Raw genomic sequence first — 23,295 nt, forward strand, 5'->3', positions numbered from 1 at the left:
AAGTCCAAGTCTAGGATAAATGGAATTATTTAATTAATTACAGACTCATTTATATAGCATTGTTCACAAAGTGGTATAACATTATTGGGTGCTTGACCCTACAGCTCCCAGAGTGATTGGCTGAATGCCACGATGCCCATTTCAAAATACTTTCTTCAGTGTGGAAAACAAGACTGTGCATAACAAGTTTGCACCTGTGAGATAAAGTCTTGGTTTACAAAAACCTTCTGTTTACAGCTAGCTTGTGTGAGAAAGGAGACTTTCCAAACAGCTGTAAAAAGCTGGGAAAATAAATCTGCCAGCCTTTTTAGCATCTACAGTGGTTCAGCTTCTCCTGGTGTCAGTGATGCTGTTCTCCACTAATCCATGGTGTGCAAGTTTGGGAGCTGCAGTTCATTAATGGGAATAGCTCCACTCAGCTCTGAGCTCTGCTTTTTAGCCAGAGCTTCCATCTTAACAACAAGCAAACACCAGTGTTGGCACTACCCGAGTGGCCCTGACAGCAGGGCTTGTTAATGTGAGGTGACAGGGGATGGAGAAGTGGCCAATTAACAGATGAAATAATGAGGCACTTGCTTGGTGGCGACTTGTTTAAAGCCGTGGGTCTGAAGCAGCTGCTGGGGAGCTAGCGGCACTGGGCTGAGGTGCTGGAGGGGTGCTGGAGGGGCCAGAGTTCCTGCTGCAGCTGCCTATCTCACCACCCTCTCATGACCCACCTTTCTGCAAGACCCTTGAATCACAGAATCATCAGGGCTGGAAAAGCTTTCCAAGATCCTCAAGTCCAACCTGTGCCTGATCCCCACCTTGTCACCCAGCCCAGAGCACCAAGTGCCATGTTCAGTTGTTCCTTGGACACCTCCAGGCATGGGGACTCTACCACCTCCCCAGGCCGCCCATTTCAGTGCCTGACAACCCCTTTCATGAAGAAATCCTTCCTGTGTCCAAGGGGTTTAATTCTTTGCTCCACTCCCCAAAAATGCTTCTGCAAACTGAGGGTCTTTTTTGTGCCTAAATAGCTGTCTTCTGAGATGGGTGGAAGTTTTCTAATTAAAACGTTTGATATCCTTGGGTCATGTACCAGGTGCAGGAGGAGGACTGCATTTGGGATACAAACATAAGCCTGTTGCAGGGCTGGAACTCACAAGGCAAAGCGGGAAATACATTGGGGCAATACAGAAGTTTTCTGTGATTATTTCTGTTTGCTGTTTGCAAAGGAGCAGCAAAATGCAAATTCATGGCAGCTGTTTTCTACTGCTACAGGAGCTAAGAAAAAGGTTAAAAAGTGGCAGTTTAAGTAAGCCAGTTGAAAAGTGGCAGAGCTGGATAACTGGTACCCAGGAATATTAGAATAATTGACCAAGGAGCTCCCTGAGACAGTAATGGTTTATTTTTAACAAATCCTGGAATGCTGAGGATGAACCAGAGACATGAGAAAAGGCTAATGAAAATTGATAGGAAAATTAAATATGATTTGGTCTAGGGGGAATTATGCCATCAGCTCCTCCTGGGTTGGGTCCCTCTCCCACTGGCTCTGCTCTTCTCCCACTCGCATCCCTCCCTGTTTCCACCACAGGCTCTTCCTGCAGAGCTGGACATAGAAAGCAGTGAGATCTCGTGTTCTTCCTGCTCCTGCTGGATGTGCTGCTGGGACGACATGGCCATGCTCAGCCCCTCTCCCACTCTGTCCTGGCACATTTGATGGCTGGGCAGTGGTTTGGCTGATGCTATCAGAGGCTGTGTGATGGATGCTGATCTGGACACTGGTCCCATGGCAGTCCCACAGCCCACAACCTCTGCCACCTGCACCAACCTCTGGTGTCCCCAGCCTGGGAGGTGCCAGCTGGACGCCTGTGGGATGTGACCATGTGATGGTGTGGTGACGGGTGCTGACCCAGCAAGTGACCAGTCCCAGTCCCTGAGCGTGGGTACACCAGAGGCCAGGTTGATGTTTCCACATCCTGATCTTGACTCACCAACCCTCATTCCAGAGCCAGGCTATGCATTTCACAGGCTTCTGAGATCCTCCTGTCTCCATCCTGCCCAACACAGCTTTCCTTACACATTTCCTTGTACATAGAGGCCTCATATCATCTCCAAAGCAGATCTTTAAGCCCTTTGGCATCATTACTCTGTTGCCTCTTGGCAGTCAGGCGGCAGTAATGGAGAGAGCCGAGGTGAGCCGGCAGCACAGGCTCACGTGTAATTTCCTGATTGGGACTTTCTGCTGCCTGTTATCTTGTGCTGCACAAGTGTGCTTTTCACTCTTTGTGAGAGGGTCAATTCCCTGAGCCTGGAGCCCAGCGGAGATGGAGTGTGCCTCACCCGAGGGAGTGATGCACCGGGTCCCGCTTGCTGGCAGGGGCTGTTGGTCATCGCAGCCCATGAGCCAGAGCTGATGCACTGTGCTGTGCTGAGGACCCCGAGAGACCCACCTGAGCACCCCTGCAACTGAGCATCTTTGTGCCCAAACGTCCCTGCATCCAAGCAGCCCTGTGCTGGAGCATCCCTGTGTCTGAGCACATCCCTGTGTCTGCAGCTGAGCAGCCCTGTGCCTGAGCCTGTCCTGTCCTTGGCCAGAATCCCTGGGGCAGTGCCTGGGGTTCATTGCCACCTTCTTTTACTCCTGTCCTCCCCCGACTCTGCCACTGATCCCAGTTTGCTGTCTGTCCTGCTGCCAGAGCTCTGTAACACTTCCTGCAGCTTATCATTACTTTCTTCTGTTCTTATTCCCTATATCAGGAAACCATAAATATGTATTTTAGAGCCGTCAGTTTTTTCGAGCGTGTGGAGTGCTGCCTCCTGAAAAATCCCAGCAGCAGATTTTGAGCCAAAGGGAAGACTGCAAAAATAGTTTCTCCCTTATGGCACATTGAAAGTTTCCCTTTTAGGCGAAATTGCCCAACCCTGACAGATGTATCTGAAGTTTTAAAAAATATGAGTCCCAGTATTTCACTTAAACTGTCATTTTTGGTAAAGGAAAATATTCCTTTTGGTATGCCCATTGATTTCCTTTGGATCTAAATACGGACTGAGGTCCATCGGGTTCCTGCTGCAGCTGTGTGGTCAGTGAGCTCCGTGAATGTGTGTTGAGCAGCTGTTCCAGGCTGGCTCTATGGTCAGACTCTGCTCTGAGTTCCTGTGGCAGCTGGAGGGACTGCCTAGGGCCCTGTCCCCTTGCCAGCCCTGGACAGTGGCCGCCTGTGCTGGGGTCTGGAGCCCCTTCAGCACGGACACCGCAGAATGTGCAGGGGGAGGGAGGGTGGGTTCTGCTCTGTGCTCGCTCTGTGTTGGGGACTGCATGACCCCCACTTCTTTCACAACCTTCAGCTGAGGGGAGGCAGGTGCCACTCCCTGCCTCCTCCTGTGTCTCCAGAGTCCCACTGGGCAGGGTGCTGGGATGGGACGTGTGCTGCTCCTCCTGCCCCGGCTGCATTGCCAGCCCATGGAAACCAGGCTGGGGCCAGGGCCTGGCCTGGCACTGCCCCTGGCCCTGCACTGCCCCTCATCTTGGTGCTGTCGGTGCTGGACACAAGCTGTGTGTGGTGATGGAAGTGCTTGGAATTTACTCCGGGTTGGGTGAGAGCCTCTGCCGGGGGCTCACCTGCTTGGGCAGCATCACCTCACGTCATCCCTTGGGGAGCTCCCTCCTGGGGGCACACGGTGCTCTGGCTGTGGCACGGCCGTGTGGGACACTTGGGGCTGGAGCGGCAGCAGCAGCAGCTTTGGGGTGCCCGGTCCCAGGGCAGTGGGTCCTGCTGGGGCTCCCTCTCTGGGGTGGTCTCAGCTTTGGCTTCGGTCTTCTCTAGGGTTTCACAGTATGCCAGGGGCTGTGCCAGGGGCCGTGCAGTCAGTGCCAGTCCTGCCAAGCAGGATTGCCTGGGTTTCCAGAGGAGATAACACTGTGGATTAATTAGATAGTGAAGTGCTAATAGCGATTGAAAAGAGATGTGCTTGCTGTGTGCCCCAAGTTTGGATTTATTACTTCTACTTTCTGTATGGCCTATTAATTTTTGATGACTTTAGATAAATTGCATTCAGCCTGAAATAAATTAAAATAAGTGCATATAAATCATGTTCTATTCTTGGCTTCTGCAAAACAAATTTCCATTTCATCTCTTGTTGTCCTTCCTTTATTACATGTATCCTGCCGGCACGTGTCACCCGTTATTGTGATGGAAATGTTTTATCTCCTTGAGATTCCCTGGGTTTGCCTTTGAAGTGTCAGGGCTGCTGTAGACATGGCACATCTTAAATCATCTCAGTAGCTAATTTGGCCACATCTGTTTGATTTACCAGTTAACAAGCCAGACCTAAATACTAAATAGGTGTTCTTCCATGAGAGCGATCTACGGTTTGTACCCAGTACTCCTTGACATTAAATTAAACTTCAGAACTTAAAATCCAGCTTGTTTTATGACTCACGTCCTCAAGTGATGTTCAGGCAAGTGTAGAGACAACCCTAATAAATGCCTGGATTTAGATGGTTTAATTTACTATACGTTTATGTAAGAGAACAGTGACTAAGAAAAGAATTGGCCTCAGTTAATTCTGCGACGATTGCCAGATATTATTACGCAGATAATAAATGTCCATCTGGAGTAAATCATTGTTAGTTTACTTTTCATTTCATTTGGTGGGCTGTGCAGAAGCGAGGCCATGGAAGAAATAAGTTATTTTTACGGTGCTTGATAAAACCTATGAACTGTTCAGGCTGGGGGATCTGCTTATGGTTAATTCCCCGTTTTGCTCTGGTGTGTCACGCTGACAATCTCACCCTTCACAGTGCTGTTCCCTCTGCTTCTGATTTCCCCCAGTTAAACTGTGTGTGTTTGGTGGGCACATTGGGTTTGGCCACAGTGCCCTGGCCAGTACTTGGGTCACCCTTCACCCCCATCCCTCTTCCCAGTGCCTGTTGGGGACCGAGAGTGCTGGTGCATTAAAAACGGTGGCATTTGTTGGCAAAGGAAACCCTAAGAATAATTTTATTAATAGACTCATAGAATCCCAGAATGGTTTGGTTGGGAAGGGACCCTTAAGGTGCATCTTGTTCCGTCCTCCTGACATGGGCAAGGCCACTTTCCACAGGTTGGTCCAAGCCCCACCCAATCTTGCCTTGAACATTTTCAGGGATGAGGCATCAATTTCCACATTTTTCCATTATTACATATTTATAACAGCAATAAGTTAGAAATGGCCAGTGCTGGGTACCCCATACTGCTTTAGGGTGGTGTCAGGGATGGAGAGTTCCAGGGAGTTTGGGGTGTGTGGGAGGTCATATATGCACCTGTGTGTCCTGGGATCTGTCTGGTTACCATTTCTGGAGTCACTCTCCTGTACCCTCCTTGCTCCCCTCAGCACCTTTGGACATGACACACAGCTGTGTGGCGTGGTCAACACCTGGAGGGAAGGAGTGGTGTCCCAAGGGACTTGAAGAGGCTGCAGAGGTGAAGCTCAGCACCACGCAGCCTCATGGTGGTGGGGCCTCGAGCACTGGTCACTGCTATGTGAGGATGTAAGGGCACAACCAGGATGTGGCCAGGGAATAGTTCGGCTGTGCTGTACCCTGGAGCAGCTGCTGCCCTTCCCACCCCCACTGGTGATGCCTGACATGGGCAGCCCTGGCAGCTGGCACTGGCCGGGCACCGGTGGGCATTTGACAGTAAGAGGAAAGTCCCAGATTTCCTCATTATGTGGCTCACCAGCATGTGGAGGAGCGCTGCTGCCGGAGTGCTCGGGCAGGAGGAGCTGCAGGGCGAGTGTGCAGGTGAGAGCGAGCCTGTGCCAGGACAGGAGTGGGTGAGTGGCTGGCATGACTGGCACAGCTGGCACTGCTGGTGTCCTGCAGCAGTTAGCCAGCAGTTCGGGTGTGCACCCTGAGCTGGGCTGCGCTGTCTGCCCGTGCGAGGATGTGGCCGGTGCCCTCCACCCCAGTGCCCTGGGTGCCTCTGCCCGGGCAGGCTGTGTGCCAGGGACTGCACCAGGGTGGGGGTGGCCCTGAGGAGCCTCTTCCCCCACACCAGTGCTCCCCACATGTCCCTCTGAGTGGACGTATGGCTGGAGGGTGTGGGGCAGGTTGTGCAGGGCCACCATGTCTACCTCACCTTCCTGTGCCACCTGGGAATGTATGGCTGTGGAACAGAGGGATAGAAGAGTGGTGGAGAAAATCCCTTCACATTTGTGTTGTGTTTTGATGTTGCAAAAACAGTTTTTAAAATGCCACAATACCCCAATTCAATAAAAATGTTTTGGTAAGTTAAAAGCTGCCTTGTTTAAACAGTTATTCACTTAGGCCTGCTCCTGTTTGGAAGCTGCATGGCTGATGCTGATGTCGGTGTCAGTGTTTGGCATATCTGTGTAATATTTAGTACAGGAACTCCTTAGGAGCTGGAGAGCTTTGTATAGAATCACAGAATGGTTTGGGTTGGAGGGACCTTAAAGGTCTTGGTGTTTTGACCTTAAAACACAGTGTGTATGTACCACCATGCCTGAGATGCTTTTTGGTCATGTCTCCCTGTGAGGAGCTCTGGCCCTGACTCCTGTCCTGACTCCCTGCTGTGGGGTGCAGGGGTGATAGGTGTGGGGGAGATGGGTTCAGGGGGATGGGGTTGGAAGCTGTCTCGGATGGCACTGGCAGCCCCGGGCTGGGGTTTGGGAGGGAGCTGCAGCTGGTCTGGGAGCTCTTGAGTGCAGGCAGTGGGGACTGTGCTGCTTTCCCTCGTTGCATACCACTGCAGGGATGATTCCGGGAGGCTGGAGGAAAGGAAAAGGATGGAATTGATAATGCACATTTCATAGAGGGGGCCAGGGAAGTGGAGCAACCTGTCCATTTGTCTGTGCCTGTGGTGTCCACAGAGCCTGGCTGGCCAGCACATGGACCAGCAACCCTGGGTGCTGGTGGTCGTCAGGGCATAAGGACAGTCATGTGAATGGTGATGGACGGTGCCAGCAGTGTGTGCTGCTTATACATGGGTTAGAGGTGCCTTGGGAAGCTGCTGCTCACTGCTACTGGACTGAGAGATGCATTGCTGAGGCTTTCTGCCCCAAGGAGCGGGAGGATACCGTGAAAAGAGTGCACATAGGCTCTCGGCTGTGCCTGCAAGGCCCCAGGTAGTCACACAGCTTAAACAGAGCTTGCTGGGTTTGACAGTGGGCGACATGGGAGTGCAGAGTTGTCCCTCAGAAATGGGAGATGATCTCTCCATGTGTGTTTTTATCACAGGATATTTCTGAGGCACTGCTCTGTTTTGTGCTTGCTTTGGTGCCCTCTCCCCCATCCACGGCAGAGCAGCGGGAGGTGCCCCCAGCCCGGCGTGCCGGGGGCCGTGGGATCATCCGGCGTGGTTTCCTCACGGCACAGCTATTAATACCTTACAGAGCTGCAGTCGTGCTCTGCACTGCCGTGTTGACTCATCCCATGGATCACTCTGGGCTCTTGTCTGTGATACCAAAGCCTTGATGAGCTGCCTCCACCGCAGCCCCGTGTTTGTGGGAGACCCCTTGCGCTCTGACTCGCTCAGCCTTTAATCCGGGGCATGGCAGGTGCATTCGGTTCAGCCGTCCGTGTGCGGAGCTCTCACGTGTGGCTGTGGGCCTGGGGCCATGCCAGCAGCAGGTGTGCAGGAAGAGTGCTGGAAGTGTGCAGGAGGCACACTGGGAGTGTGCTGGAAGCGTGCTGCCACCTTGCCGGCCACTGTCACTGCACGGCAGGCAGCAGTGCTGGGAGTGCTGGTCCCCGTGTGCTCAGAGGGGCTCACTGGGACACGTGTGTGAGGGAGACAGCATGGGGCGTGGCAGGGAGCAGAATGAGAAGGGAAAGAAATGAAATCCCTGGAAATTCCATGTCTTCTGTACTGGCTGTGCTGACCCCAGGGTCACTGTCCCAGGGGAGCCAGCAGCAAGCGATGCTGGAGTCCAGGGCCTGGGGCGGGGTGGTGAGCGTTGGGCATTCCCCTGAGTGCAGAGATCCTGACCCTGCCCATGCCTCTTGGGAAGGCTCCAGCATTCTTGTGAAAATGCAGGACACAGGATGCTATGTCAGCAGAAGTGAGGGGAGAATGCCTAGAATGTACCCGTGTCCCTGCTTCTGCTGGAAACACTCCAGCTGTGATATGAGCACTGCTGCAGGAACCCCATGGGTTTTTTACCTTTCCGAGCACTTGGCATTGTTGAGTGTTGTCTGATCCAGACAATGTGAAACAATTCTAAAACAAAGTGCTTTTAAAAAAAGGGTATTCCATTTTTCTCCTCAGTTTCTGAACTTTATGGGCATGTTTTTAAGCTGTGTGTTGCAAGGGCAGGTGCTGAAGCTCTTTGTTGTGTAGAAGACAGGGGAAACACACTAAAAATCCAGAAACTAAGCTTTTGAGGAAGGAATATACATTATGTCAGCAGAGGCATCATCCCCGTAGGAGCTGGCAGCACTGCCCCTGGCCTTCACTTTGAGCCTGGGTCTCGCCTTGCTTCTACTTCTAAGATTCCCAGAGGACTGAGGGGTGGTTCATGGCTGTTTGAAGCCCTTCAACAAGGACCAGGATACAGGATTTGCTGGTCTCATGGCTCCTCATGGGGATTCACCCGTCCAGTCCTACAGCAAGTGTCAAACATGGTGGCCTTGTGGTCCTGGCTGGTGATCCATGGCCAGCTCAGCACTGGGTGGCTAGCACAGCCCTCAAAGCAGATCTCTGGATGAGTTTCTTTGATATGATTGTTTTTTTCTCAGGTACTTTGTTTCCAATTCAGCAAAACCCTCCGACCTGTTTACAAGCCACTGACCATTGTGAAACTGAAGCTCCTTGTTCTCCACTTCACTGGTCCCAGCAGCTGGAATGCCACAGATCCCAGCATCTCCTTTTACATACCACATTCTGGCATGGCTACTGGGTGCCTGTGGTGGCTGTGATTTCCCTTTCTCCATCCTCAGCAGATGAACATCATCATCTTCCAGACTATTTTTCCCCCACCACGAAACTGCATTTGCAAAGACCTTGAGAATCCTGACTTCTGGAAGGGTGGGAAGGGCAGTCAGTAGCTCTGTTGTGACCTCAGCGATGACAGATGAAGTCTGAGCCAGGCCCTGCATTGGCAGCTGGCTCCAGCAGCTCCCAGTGTGCACACTGGGCATCCCTGGCATGCTGACCATGTGTAACACTGACCATCCATACAGGAACTGCATGTAGTGGAAGTTGGTTGCTAATTAACAGCGGTTATGGATTCTGCTGCTCCCATGTGTTGTGTGATCCTCAATATGTAAATGACCCTTTGGAGCACTGGACACACTGGCAGATGCTGCACTTCATATCCCAAAGAGGAGGGGCAAAACCCCCAGCATGCAGTATGTTGGGCACAAGGAGCCATCACAGTCTGTAGCATTTCAGTCCTGGGTTCCTCGATCCATTCCAGACAGGAATTTCAATTTCATTAGCCCTTCACCTGACCTCTGACTGTTGCTGGAGCAGGTGGGTAGTTATTCCCATGGCCTGATGCTGACCTAGTGCCAGGATGTGGCTGCCTGTTGCCCTGGCAGTGATGGCATGTGGCTCCGAACAGCTGTGCCCCACGGGGGCTGGGGTTACTCTGGCCGTTCCCCAGCACCGGTCAGACCCTGCAGAGGTTTGTGGTGGGAGTCTTCCCTTAGGAAGTGCTGGCCAGAGGGTCTGTGTGTACCCCGGGATTCACCAGGGGCTGTTGGGGCTGTCACCCCCTTACAGGAGCAGGTGGCTCCTCTGGAACCAGTGGAAATCCTCTAGTGGGTCTTGCAGAGCCATGTGTGGTGCTGGAGCTGGAGTGTGCCCCAACTGTCCCTACACCTTGCCTGTGTGTGGGCTTGGTCCCAGGTGGGCTCAGGGTTCCTCCTCCGTGCAGGGATGGCTGTTCTGCAGCTGCCAGGGCTGGGGCCAGCGGGGTGCCTGACATCCGCACCAGAGGGGAGCTGGTCCTGGGGTGGAATTGTGGTCCGTGGTCCGTAGCTGGGCTGGAGGTGGTGTGAAGGCCAGAAGACCTGTGGGAAACGCCTGGCAGGGCAAGGACCATGGGAGAGTCACCCATTGCGTGGGCACGTCCCACTTGAGAGTGGCCAGGGGAAGGTGGGAAGGGGGTGACAGCGCTGAGGGGTCCCTGCCTTGATGCGCCCCGGCCCTTCCCAACCACTGTCACACCTGCTCCATACCTGAGAAATGGGGGTAGGAAATGAGTTCCTCTACTCTGAAACAGGAGCAGCAGTCTGGGGACGTGCCCCTGGTCAGTTCCCTCCAGCCGATGGGGGAACGGTGGAGGGGCTCCCAGCCCCCGGCAGTGTGTGCTGGGGCTCACAGGTTCTCCGCTCCTCGGAGACACAGTTCCCACTCTGTGGCCATGAGCCGTGCAGCCCACAGCAATTCGAACTTAGGTTTTATAGGCAGATGAGTAACTCAAAATGATCAAATGTAGCAACAGAATGGATGTAAAGAGTAGTATATATGAGAGGCTTTTTTTGTGAATCACAAATGTCACATGAAGAGCTCGACTACCCTGTCCTATTGCAGGCACCAAGCAGTAATTGAGCAGTGCTCACCTTCCTAGGAAGCTGGCATTTGTTTTATGTATGAGTGCACTTTCCTTTCGATTTTTTATCTTTTAAGCAAGTAATGAGAATCACTTTCTGCTTTCATTAGTCAAAAAGGTGTTTTCTGCAGTGAGCTCTAAGCTATGTCAGCGCTGCTATCTCTGCAAATTATCTGTGTGGGGGGTGTGGTATGCTGGGAGAGGAGGGGACACATGTCCAGGCTGACTTTCAGCAGATGTGTTTTTTGATGGCTGTCCTCCTAAGCCACCAGGTCCTGAAATTCATATTGTCATCTAGAATGTCTCAGTGTGGGGTGCAGCCACAAGACTGCTGCACCGAGCACTCTGGGAGGAAATGCTCTGTGTTTTTTCAGCAAGGAGATGAAATGTCTGTGCTACCCCTGCAGCAAGGGATGATGCCCAGGCTGGGGAGGATGGGCTATCCCCATCCCTGCACAGCCTGGGGCACCAGCTTCCTCATGTCGATGCAGGTGTGGCTTTGCTGTTGTCATCAGTTGAGGCATCCAGGTGCCAAATCTGCATTTGTCTTCGTTGCACTCAGGGCTGGTGGGTGCTCAGCACTCTGATCCACCAGGACCTCTCCAATAGGCACCCCATGCTCCCGAGGGCTCAGTCCCTCCTAATTCAGTGTCATTGGCAGATATACGTGGGGTGCACTCACCTCTCTGCCCAGCTCACTGACACAGGAGAGGACTGTCCCTAAACACAAGCCATGGCAGACAGTGCTCGCAACTGGCCACTGGCTGGTCCATTTACTGCAGTCCTTTAAGCCTGATGTTCACTGGTTGTGTTGCATCCAGCTCTGGCTATGCGCTGGGCATTTGACCAGAGGATATTGACAGAGACAATATCCAAACTCTCCTAACATCCAAAAAACCCACCTCTGCTGGTAGGTAACTTTGTGGTAACCTTGTCATCCCAGTTGTTGTTTAAGTCATTTCATCTTGTAATGGTATTTCCAAACTTGTGAACTTGCTGATTTGGGTTTAAGCTTGTGGTAGTCTTGGGTTGCTCTACCAATGGACTTGGCTGAATCCAGGCATGTGACTTAAATCATAGCCACGAATCTAAATTAGCAGCATTAAGTTAGCAAATTTAAATGAGTGTGACATCCCCAGCCAAGGCTGTCTAGGGACCCCAGTGGCTGTGCTGCAGATGCCCTGAGCCGCTGAGCCCAATCCAATCTGGTACTTAGCAGATGTAGATTAAAGGAGCAAAGTCCCACCTGGAAAGGAGAGGTGACAGTCCCTGGCCATGACTGCAGCTGCTGAGTTGGGAGGTGGCCAGTGGGTGACACCAGTGGGGTTTGGGGGCTGCAGCAAGCAGTTTCCTCCACTGTTTGGCATTGCCGTTCTCCTCCAGGTCCTTGTCATCTGCAGGGCCACCCTGATCTGCAGTGCTGTCCTGAAAGTGAGTCCACAGAACATACCTGAACACTGCTGTGGCACTTTGCTTTCTGCCACAAGTCATGGCAGCAAGAATGGTGATGGTTATACTGGTTATGGGCTCCCAGCACTGCCCACAGTAGCAGACTCCACTTTGGACCGTGGTAGCATAGTCTTTTATTTTTCCAGTGGGAACTCAAAAGTTGGAGTAGTCCTGAATACTTGCAGTTCCCAGAAGTACCAGGAAAAAGCACATTGATGGTGCTGAAAAGCAGGGTTTAGGGCTGGTATTTTCACTAATCCTTTTGTTGCCTCTGCTTGCACGGCACCATGGATTTAGTCTGGGTTATGGACAGACCGGACAACAGGAGCAATAATTATTGTTCTAACTATGTGTCTTTAAATATCGATAACGATTCCAGACTTCTGCTTCTGGCTAGCTGTGAAACTGTATTTTAGCTGAGCTTTGTTAATGCATCTCTGGGATGGTAATGGGTCTGAGTAATCTGATCTGAACACGTATAATTGTGCCGGTCCCAAAGGGTGCTGAGTGCTCCAATCGCAGCGTGGAGCCCCTCTGAGCACCATTGCTCACAGTGGCACAAGTTCCCTCTGAGACACGTGGGTGCTTCTCCATGGGACCGTGCTCCCACCTGTTCCATGGAGGAGCGTTCCCCAGCCCTCCCGCCTGCCCGTGCCGCAAAGCCTTTGGCAGAGTCACGGATGGATGATCTCACTGAGCTGGCGTGGGCACTGCTGCTATCGGCCCCGTTCCCACCTGCCATGAGGAGCCGGGCCTGGCAGTGTGAGCGATAAAGCTGATTGAACCGCTGGGCTTTCCAGGGGGAGCACAGCGCTTCGGCAGCCGGAAAGCTGCAATCAGCTAAAATTAGCCCAAGATCCATTTTTATTTAGATCTCTGTTGTGGGGGCTTTTCTTGGGTTTTGTTTTTTATTTGTTTTGTTTTATTTGCATTTTTGGGGTTTGAATGACATAAAATTAGCTCCTTCTGAGTTTATTCTGAAAATAGCATTAAGAGCTTAAATGTTCAGTGGAGATGGCTGTAAACCCATTGAGCTGCTGCGATTTCAAGGCCGCTGAGAGTTTCAGCTTAGCAAGTGAAGCACACATGAACCTCTCCTCATTTTCTATACCTGGACATTTGTCATTATGGCCAACCAGCCTGGGAGGTCAGGGGCTCTGCCGGGATGTGGAGGTGCGCTGGGCAGCAGGATGGGCTCTAGCAGGAGAGGCCTGAGGGGTGGCAAGTGCAGTGGCACCAGTGGCTTCCCAGTCACTTTGTTACTTGTATGCAAGTGTCGGGGCATGTATAATTGCATTTGCAAACATCCCTGTCTCTCAGCTGTCCTCCTGGCAGGCAGTGTAGGCACTCTTGTGTCGGGATGGGGGAATGAAGAAGAGCCAGGTAACACAGTGAGGGTGACTCGCCACTACCTGAACTTCAGTTCCACAGTTTAACCACAGTCTATCTGTCTTGGCTCTTTTATCATGTCCCGTGCTTTCCTCACAGACACTAACCACCATTTGCTCTCCCTTGCAGGCTCTTGAATCTGTTCTACAATGGAAAAACTGCTTTTGTTTCTGCTGTTCATTGGCGTAGCGGTGCGAGCTCAGATCTGCCCCAAGCGCTGCGTCTGTCAGATCTTGTCTCCGAACCTCGCCACCCTCTGTGCCAAGAAAGGGCTCTTGTTTGTTCCTCCCAACATTGACAGGAGGACCGTGGAGCTGCGGCTGGCAGACAACTTTGTTACAAACATTAAAAGGAAAGACTTTGCCAACATGACCAGCCTGGTGGACTTGACGCTGTCCCGGAATACAATCAGTTTTATCACACCTCACGCATTTGCTGACCTGCGCAATTTGCGGGCTCTGCATTTGAACAGCAACCGATTGACTAAGATCACTAATGACATGTTCAGTGGGCTCTCCAATCTCCACCACTTGATACTGAACAATAATCAGCTGACTTTAATTTCTTCCACAGCTTTTGATGATGTTTTAGCTCTCGAGGAATTGGATTTGTCTTACAACAATCTGGAAACCATCCCTTGGGATGCCGTGGAGAAAATGGTCAGTTTGCACACTCTCAGTCTAGACCACAACATGATTGACCATATTCCTAAGGGGACCTTCTCCCACCTCCACAAGATGACCAGGCTGGACGTCACATCCAACAAACTGCAGAAGCTACCGCCTGATCCGCTCTTCCAGCGCGCTCAGGTGCTGGCAACCTCAGGAATTATCAGCCCCTCAACATTTGCGCTGAGCTTTGGTGGGAACCCCTTGCACTGCAACTGTGAGCTTTTGTGGCTGAGGCGCCTTTCCAGGGAGGACGACCTGGAGACCTGTGCCTCTCCTACGCTCCTGTCTGGCCGGTACTTCTGGTCAATCCCTGAGGAGGAGTTCCTCTGCGAGCCCCCGCTCATCACCCGGCACACCCACGAGCTGCGGGTGCTGGAGGGGCAGCGGGCAGCCCTGCGCTGCAAGGCCCGGGGTGACCCCGAGCCAGCAATCCATTGGATTTCACCTGAGGGCAAACTGATTTCCAATGCTACCAGGTCCACGGTGTACGACAACGGGACGCTCGACATCCTTATCACGACGGTGAAGGACACGGGCTCCTTCACCTGCATTGCTTCCAACCCAGCAGGGGAGGCCACGCAGACAGTGGACCTGCACATCATCAAACTCCCCCACTTGCTGAACAGCACAAACCACATCCATGAGCCTGATCCAGGCTCCTCGGATATCTCCACATCCACCAAGTCGGGCTCCAATGCGAGCAGTAGCAACGGGGATACTAAAGTCAGCCAGGATAAGAAGGTGGTCGTTGCGGAAGCGACGTCCTCCACGGCTCTGCTGAAATTCAATTTTCAGAGGAATATACCTGGGATACGTATGTTTCAAATCCAGTACAATGGTACTTACGATGACTCCCTTGTTTACAGGTAAGGCAGCCCCAGCCTGCCCATGTGGGACCCTGCTGGGTGCTCCGTGCTGCCGTGTGGCCCCTGGCCTGGGCAGCCCCTCTGCTGCAGTTCCTGTGCTATGCTGTGCCGGCTGAGCGGAGCCTGGCCCCGGCAGCTCATGGTGGGAGCCTCAGGAAGGACTCGTGCCATTTTCTGCTTGCAAATGGGAAAATTACTTTGAACAATGTTATTTTTAGATAATCCAAATGGACTTCTAATCCTCTGAACTCATCTGAGAAAGGTTGTGAAGGTAGATGGATTAAATGGATCCTAATGTGCTCGGCTTTATGGAAGCACAGGGAGGACAGAGTCTGTGACCATGTTCCTCACAGTGCTTTCTGGCTGTGCCCATGCTGGGGAGGTGCACAGGGGCTCTCTGCTGCCAGGTGTAGCTGTTTCACCCTTCAGCACGGGCTTTGCTTGGTCATTTCTTCTGTGAATTTCTTTATCCATTAATAGGACAAGGGGTGCTGGTTTAAACTGAAAGAGGGTAGATATAGATCAGATATTGGGAAAAACTTCTTCCCTGTGAAGACAGTGAGACCCTGGCACAGGTTCCTAAGTTGTGGGTGCCCCATCCATGGATGTGTTCAAGGCCAGGCTGGACAGGGCTTGGAGCAACCTTGTCTAGCGGAAGGTGTTCCTGCCCATGGCAGGAGGGTGGACTAAATGTTGCTTCCAACCCAAGCCATTCTGTGATCCTGTGATTCCATGTTTTTGACGTGGTTGTTCTAATGGGGGCTCTGCCATGCTGAGCCATGCCAGGGGTCTTGGCAGTGACTGCTGCTACATCAAAGGCTAGGTGGGAGCTGCTGGGGGGGGGCGGAGATCAGCCGCACAGGGGCTCCGGCACAAGCAGGACAGCCAAGCTGTGGTGGTGCCCAGCATGGCCTGGGCTGCCCCACAGGGCGGGAAGGTGCCGGTGTGTCCGCCGGGTTCATTCACACTGATTTCCTTCTCCCTCAGAATGATACCTCCCACAAGCAAAACCTTTCTGGTCAATAACCTGGCTGCGGGGACGATGTACGACCTGTGCGTCCTGGCCATCTACGATGATGGCATCACCTCGCTGACGGCCACCAGAGTCGTGGGCTGCACACAGTTCACCACCGAGCAGGATTACGTGCGCTGCCACTTCATGCAGTCCCAGTTCCTGGGTGGGACCATGATTATCATCATTGGTGGGATCATCGTGGCGTCCGTGCTAGTGTTCATCATCATCCTCATGATCCGCTACAAGGTGTGTAACAACAATGGGCAGCAAAAGGCCACCAAGGTCAGCAACGTGTACTCGCAGACGAACGGGGCTCAGATCCAGGGCTGCAGCGGGGTGCTGTCGCAGTCCATGTCCAAGCAGGCTCTCGGGCACGAGGAGGGCATCCAGTGCTGCAAGGCTGCCAGCGACGGTGTGACGCAGTCACCGGACACCGGCTCCAGCCAGGACTCAGCCACCACTACCTCCGCTTTGCCTCCTGCCTGGACTTCCAGCACTTCCCTCTCGCAGAAGCAGAAGCGAAAGTCGGGGCCAAAGCCCGGCAGCGAGCCGCAGGGTGAGGCTGGCGGCAGCACCGAGCCCCAAAACTCGAACAGAAATAACTCCACGACCCTGCAGTTAGCAAGCCGCCCCCCTGACGCAGCCCCCGCGGCCCACACGTACAAAAGAGCACAATCAAAGCCAAGTAAGTTCCTCACTCTGCCGGCCGACGCGTCCCGAGCCAAGCGCCGGCGGTCGCTGGGCGGCGAGCTGCTGGAGCCCCGCGGCGCCGGCGCCGGCGGACTGCGCTCCAAACGGAGCATGTCCATGAACGGGATGCTAGTCCAGGCAGACAGCGCCGGTGCGGATAGTGGAAAAGCAACTTTCTCCAGTTCTGAGTGGATATTGGAAAGCACTGTGTGACCTGCTTTTTTTTCTTTTTTCTTTTTTTTTTTTTAATTTTTATTTTAACTAAAAACAAAACACCAAACGTTGTGTGAAACTCCCTTTCCCAGGGAATTGGATTTGGAAGTCCACTGCTGTCTCGCTGATTAATGGGTTGTTCATGCGGGGTTCTGTATAAGCCACCCAGTGCACACAGGGGTTCATTTAGTTTTCGTTTGGTTTTGTTTAATATCAAAACCGAAGGCAACATTCAGAGATTAAAAAAAAAAAAAAAAAAAAAGGAAAAAAAGATTAAGGGGTGAAAAAAAGCACGAAACAGCACCAGTGCCTTCCCTGCTCTAGGACTGGCTTCCTGGTTCTGCAGTAGCAGAAAACAAAAGAGAGAGTTTTCACAGAAAAAGCCTTTTATAAAGGAAATGCAATTTCCTCCAAGCTAACAAATAACCACTTCTGGATCAATCAGTAAAATGATATTTTTTAAACCGGTCAGACTGTATATTTCTTTTCCGTGACAATGGTGTTGCCTTTGTTTTTAGGCAGATGCTGTACAGGAGCAACAACGCTGTGTTGTTATGTTGTGTAAAATAAAATATTCACTCGGTACGCCAGCCAGCCTCGCGGTGACTGCCCTGCCGGAGCCGGGCCTTGGTGCTCTACAGCTCCCACCGTGGGGCTGGGAGGAGGACAAGGAGGTACCAGGGTGAGGGGTCCATTCCCGTGTGCTGGGTCCGGCTGGCTGGGGCTGGGCCCTGGTGAAGCAGTGGGATCCCACACCGGTTCTCCCTGAGAAGGTGCCTGGCCCACAGCCCCAGAGCAGCCACATCCCGCGGCGCAGGCATCGTCCCGTCCTGCAGCCTTCGGGGAGGGAGCGGGCCTGGGCGCCTCAGGGTGCAGGGCAGAGCTGCGCAAGGGCAGCGAGCGGGGCCGGCAGGCGGCCAGGCGTGCAGGCAGGGCTGCGGCCGGCAGGGACGCGGCCATTCGGCGCCTCGGTGCTGGCTCGTCAGTGATGATGGTCATCTGCTGCTGTCCTAGACTTTTGGGGTATATTTCCTCTAAACTTTATGGTTTGAATCCAGTTCTTTTCAGTCCCTGAGCACGGTGAAGGGCCTGGAAGATGGTGGTCTCGCCTTTAAGCTGCTCTTAATTGCAGTGCCTGTGGGATAGAGTGATTTTGGGCCACTCTGTAGGGACAGAACCCCACAGCAGTAGGGGACAGCAGGTGCAAATTCCATGTTGTGTGGATGGCAGCTGCTCTGCTCACTGTAAAGGGAAGCCTGCAGTTAATATTAATTAAACTCATATGGTCATCATGTTCAAATTAGAGACGGCTTAACTCTGAACATTTGTGCATTGTGCATTCTCAGATGCCAAATAATAGGTTTAAGATGGGCTTTGTGGCCATAAAAGTGAGAGAACAGTTAGATTTTATACCCTGTGTGCTTGTTCTTGGGGGCACCATAACTAAGGCAGGTGCCTGAGGACAGCCTGGCTCTAACGAGGGCAGCAGCCAGCCCCAGGGCAGTTGTGGGGGAACATTCACGGTGGGGAACGGCCCCTGGCACCCCATCTCTGTCTCCGGGACTCTGCAGCGCAGGGCTGATGCGCTTGGCCATTGTGGGTTGCTCAGGGTGATTTTACTGCCTGTCATGGAAGAACAAAGTCAATGAGGGCGGTGTAAAGGACCTAAAAGGAAGAGGCTGCTTCTTTTTTAGAAACCCTTTTTGCTTCCCTCAGGAAATGCAGAGACCAAATAGGAAACAAAGCCTCAAAATGAGAAAACCCACTTCCTGCTGGAAAAGTTTAAAAAAATACAATAAATCCCTCCTCGGATTGCTCTGGCAACCCATGAGCACTGCATGAACAGAAGGGAGCTCTTAAATACTGTGCTGTCAAGGACAGGGGTGGTCTGTCCAGGGTGTGGCAGTCTGATGGCAAGGGCTTTGCCCAGTGTGGGTCAAACGTGAAGGTCTGAGCCCCAGTGAGGGACTGTGCTGGCAGAGGCACCTTTCCCCCCACGCTGGGGTAGAGGGAGAGTGTCAGAGGTTTGCTGTGGAGCGGTTGCGTTTAATCATGCATTTTAAAAACATTAAATGAAAATGCTTTTATATGTTGTCTAAAACTGGACCTAAATCTGTGTGATGTTTTGTGAAAGTGCTAAAATACTAATGGTGTCTTGTGGTTTAGGGAAGTTTATTTTTATATTTGTAATTTTTCACTCAAAGGAATAATTTTCTAAGCACTGCAGCTGATGTGCTGTCCATGGTGCCTTTGTGTCAAGCAGCATACAGGGACCATATGGCCCTGTGTTTGGTTTGATTCTCTGCTGGTAGTGCAGGAATGGGGATCTGGGCAGCCGGGGGTTCCTCTCGTGCTAGCTTCTCTCCCAGGCTGAGAGGATCACCCCTTGGGAACGCCCTGGGCATGGAATCATCTGTTCCCACTGGAATAACTGTGCAGTGGGACATTTTGTTTTATTTAGGCTTGATTCAAAGTATGGGAGGCCTCATGGAGGAGGAAATTCTCTGTCCTTTCTGTTCTGCAAAACCATAGGTTGCCAACAGTGTGAGACAGAAAAAATGCTGAGATGCTCCTGGATCAGAATAACATGAGGTTATTTCCCCCAAATTGGGATAACTCCTCACCATAGGAGATGATGGAATGGGGGGTGTGATGTGCTGTGACCCCAGCATCACCCTCAGCTGTAGAGGGGTCTGCAGGGACATGAGCCCAAGGTGCCTCCCTGCCCCTCAGGCATCACCTGTCTGCAGCTCGGCTCTGTGTGCTCCTGCTCAGATATAGATTACCTGAGACTTTAGCCATGAGAGGGTCTTTGTTCACAGGCACTGGTGGAGGAGGAGAAACTACTTCAGAAAGTTCTTTGCTCTTACGGAAATGGCTGGAACACACAGGCCTTCTCTGGAGATGGTGCTCTGTTAGAGGCCGGTGTGGCTGTGCCTGGGTGGAGGAGCTGGCTGTTGTGTTGTGTCTCTTGTGTCTGTGCTGCCTTCCTGCTGTGTCCAGGCATGTCCTTACCATCAATACATGGTGCTGCTTCGCTCTGGTGCCATCGTGGCTTTATTTCTGCAGCGTGTCCCCATGCATTTGCCAGCCCTCCCCTTGCGCCCACGTGGCCCTGCAGCCATGGAGAGGGAGCTGCGAAGCACAGCCGTGTGTCCTGTGCATGGGAGAGGGGACACAGCTCCTGGGCACCTGCTGCTCTGGCTGGGAAGGGCCCGGCACCGCTGGGGTGTACCACCTGCCCGAGAGCTCCTGTCGAGGCACTGGCTCGAGGTGGTCTCCTCCCTGCTGACGGCAGAGCTGCTGGAGGCTTGGTGCCAGCGGCACAGGGATGCTCCTGCCTCCTGGGGACCATGACAGCCCTGCTGGGCATTGCTCTGGGGGCATCCCAGACCAGTGGAGTGACACTGAGCTGTGGTGGGTGGGCAGTCCTGTGCAGCTGTGTGTGCCCTCTAGAAAGTGCAGTCGGGCCCTTCCTGTGCCATGGCGAGACTGTGCCCGAAGCCGTGGTGGGCACCCAGCACAGAGATGGGCACGCTGCTTCCCTGGGAATGGCTTCAAACCAGGAGTAATGGCTACAGCTACTACCAGGATCACTTCTCTTCCCATCAACCAAGGGGAAACAGAGCCTCAGCGATACTGGAGCTTTGTGGTACTGGAGCCTGAGCAGTACCACTTGCAGAGTGGCCACAAGTGTCAGCACTGTGATCGCTCAGGAGCATTCACCTCCCTGTTCCATGGTGCTGCTGCCCACTCGGAGTGCAGCATCACTGCCCAAAAGCCACTCTAACAGCATCCACCCAGTTGCACGGTGCCTTCTCCTGGCAGTAATTCTAATGTTGGTCAGAGTTCTGGTTTAAAAGCAGCAAACTGTGACCAGTCTGCAGAGTCCTGCTTACAAATAACGTGGTTCTCCCATTTCCCCTTTGCAAATGCGTCCCTATGTGCCTGGCTGTGTGTTGGGGTGCTGGGCCTGGGGCAGAGCCTGTGCTGCCAGATCACGCCGTGCTGGGGTGGTCACCCACCATGGCCCCTCAGCCCAGCTGGGGCTCCCCGCAGGCCAAGCTCCAAGTCCTCGGCCACTGGTTGTGTGGTGCTGCACCCCATGTGACTGTGGAATTGTCCCTGTGGGCATCAGGCACGGCAGAGGGGTCTGGCTGGTGCCAGCCTACCTATTCAGCAGCAGCTTGTCCACCCTTCGCTGCTGGCTGCGGGCAGGCGCACGGCAGCGGGCACGGAGTGCCAGGAAAACCAGCTCTGTGAATAGGAACACCTGTGCCCAGTGCTGAGTGTCTCTGGTGAGTGGCTGAGGTCTGGAGAGTGGCTGAGGTCTGGCTGTCACAGCGGCACAGAGCCCGTGGAACAGGGCTGTGCCGGGCGTGGGGCAGCAGCAGTGCCCGCTACAGCGCCTACACCCCGCACCAGTAACGCAGCCCAGCAAAAGGGGAATCACACTGGTTTTGCTGACTGTGGACTTCAAATGCAATAGATTTATTTGCAAGAGCCAATGTCAAGGCTGCTGCTGGAGAGAAAGGGAAGCTTGGCTTTGAAGGAAAGGAAACTTGAAAAGGAAGGAGCAAATGTGGCACGTGGCTGGCTGCAGACCCCACATCAGGGACTGTGTTTGTATTAAAATGAACAGAATAAGCTCCAGGTTTTGTGGTGCTGTGTCGTTTCAAGAACTGCACTTTAGAAGCATCTGGCTCAGGAACAGTGAGCCCAGGCTGGTGTGCCTGACTTGGTCTGAGCTGGTTTTCCTCCTGCACTGCCAGGTTGCTGCTCTCGAGGCACCTGCAGTGCTGTGTGCAAGCTGTGCCATCTCCTCTGCAGGGGAAATTCCCACTGGGAGAGGGAATGAGGAAGAGCAGTCAGGGTTGGAGCCCAGTCCCCTCGGTAGGCACACAGGGACCCCCACCTGGCCTAAGCCTGGGCTCCCCATGGCCAATCTGTAGTCTGGGGGCTGTAACCCACAGCAACCCAAAGATGAGTTTAAAGTGGTGCCTGATTGGTATTTGCATATGGCAGCGGCACGTCTGCTCTCCCCGAGGTAAGTGGGGCTGTGCTGGCTGGCAGGAGAGGCCGGTGCAGTGGGACCAGGCGAGGCGGTGGAACAACTGCCCCGTGGGCTGTCCCTGTGCCCTGGGGTTGATGTGGGGGCTCGGGGCAGGACAATGACACATGGCACATCCTCGCTGCAGCGGCCTTTCCTCGTGCGTGCAAACCTCAGGGGAAGGCGAGTGCTGTGTCTGTGCCCATCTGCTGCTCTGCTCTGGTGTCCTCAGCTCTGTGTGAACCCCTGGCAGTGTGTGGAGTTGGAGTCCCTGCCATGGGCAAAGGCTTGGCCTATGCAAGGGCAGAAGCGTATCTGGAAAATGGAGAAGTCTCTGGTTCTGGAACAATGAGCTTTGCTGGTTCTGTTGGGGGTTTTGGGGGTTGTCTTGTTAGTTGGATTTTCCCTGAAGCAGCAGCAGCAGCAGTAGTGCTGTGCCTGCCCTCCCTGATGGTGACAAGGCTTGTGGCAGAGGTATGGGTGGGGGACATCGGGTGCTGCTAGCCCAGTCTCCCATTAGCCCAGTCTCCCGTTAGCTGCCACGCTCTGCTGCTGCGCCCCAGCCCCTGCAGTGCACATGGCACCGAGACAGTGGGTGCCAGGGCCGAGGGTAGGCTCTGCTGCTGCTTCCTGCCTGGGCTGGCTCTGTGGCAGCTTCTGGGACCCTTGGTGCAGTGCCCAGCTGGCTGTGCAGCCGTGCCCGGGACTGTCAGTGGGAGCCGTGCCCAGACTAGCCCCATGGCAGCTCCTGGGGCTCTTGGTGTGGTCCCACATCAGCGTGGCTTTGGCCATGGGAAGGGCTGCTCTGCTCCTCGTCCCCTCACCGTCTCTGTTCTGTCTCTTTGCGCAGAAGCCGGGGCCTCTCTGCAGGACACCAGCCCTTCTCCACTCCCCGAAAATGCTGCCACCGATGTTCTTACTCGGCAGAAAACAATACGGTTCCAACTCTCCGAGGATTGACGTGTCGCACCGCACTCACCCCACCGAAACCTTTACTTGAAGCTGCAGCCGAGGCCACGTGGCCGTCAAGGTCGGCTGCCTTGATAAACTGTCTTCCCCCCTCACAGGCTGCCCATCTCCCATCTGCCACTTTAAGTCTAAAATACCTGTTTTTTTCTGGTGTCCAAGGTTTTTATAACTAGAAATTATGATGAAAAATCTGGTGGCAACAGCTGCAGTCCCAGGTCATGTTCCATGTCGCCAGTGGTGAGGTAACGAGCTGTAAACATGGTAGCTTCAATCACCTGAACAAATAAATGTTTTACTACAATGGCATGGGCATGTTGGTTGATCCAGGGGGTTGTGCCTGGCAGATTGGTTGATCCAGAGAGGCTCTGTGCTGCCTGGGGCCCATGCCCATGGAGAGGCCCCATGCTGCCTGGGGTCTGTGCCCACAGAAAGGACCCCATGCTG

The 23,295-nt window shown here is 53.3% G+C and overlaps 1 protein-coding gene across 3 annotated transcripts in view; it reads left to right on the forward strand.

Moving 5' to 3' along the window:
- Positions 1-23,157, forward strand: part of LRFN5 (leucine rich repeat and fibronectin type III domain containing 5) — a 39,038-nt gene extending 15,881 nt beyond the window's left edge. For 2 of the 3 annotated variants that reach the window (XM_039552779.1, XM_039552778.1), the window contains exons 2-3: positions 13,507-14,914; positions 15,902-19,870. In XM_039552779.1, coding sequence (XP_039408713.1) covers positions 13,527-14,914; positions 15,902-16,832 — 2,319 coding nt within the window. In that variant the 5' untranslated portion in view covers positions 13,507-13,526 and the 3' untranslated portion in view covers positions 16,833-19,870. Of the gene's footprint in view, positions 1-13,506; positions 14,915-15,901; positions 19,871-22,732 lie in introns of those variants that run through there. The other variant, XM_039552780.1, reaches the window with a different exon arrangement.
- The last annotated feature ends 138 nt before the right edge of the window (positions 23,158-23,295 follow it).

The sequence above is a fragment of the Corvus cornix genome, chromosome 5, assembly GCF_000738735.6.
Source record: "Corvus cornix cornix isolate S_Up_H32 chromosome 5, ASM73873v5, whole genome shotgun sequence".
NCBI classification, from domain to species: Eukaryota; Metazoa; Chordata; class Aves; order Passeriformes; family Corvidae; genus Corvus; species Corvus cornix.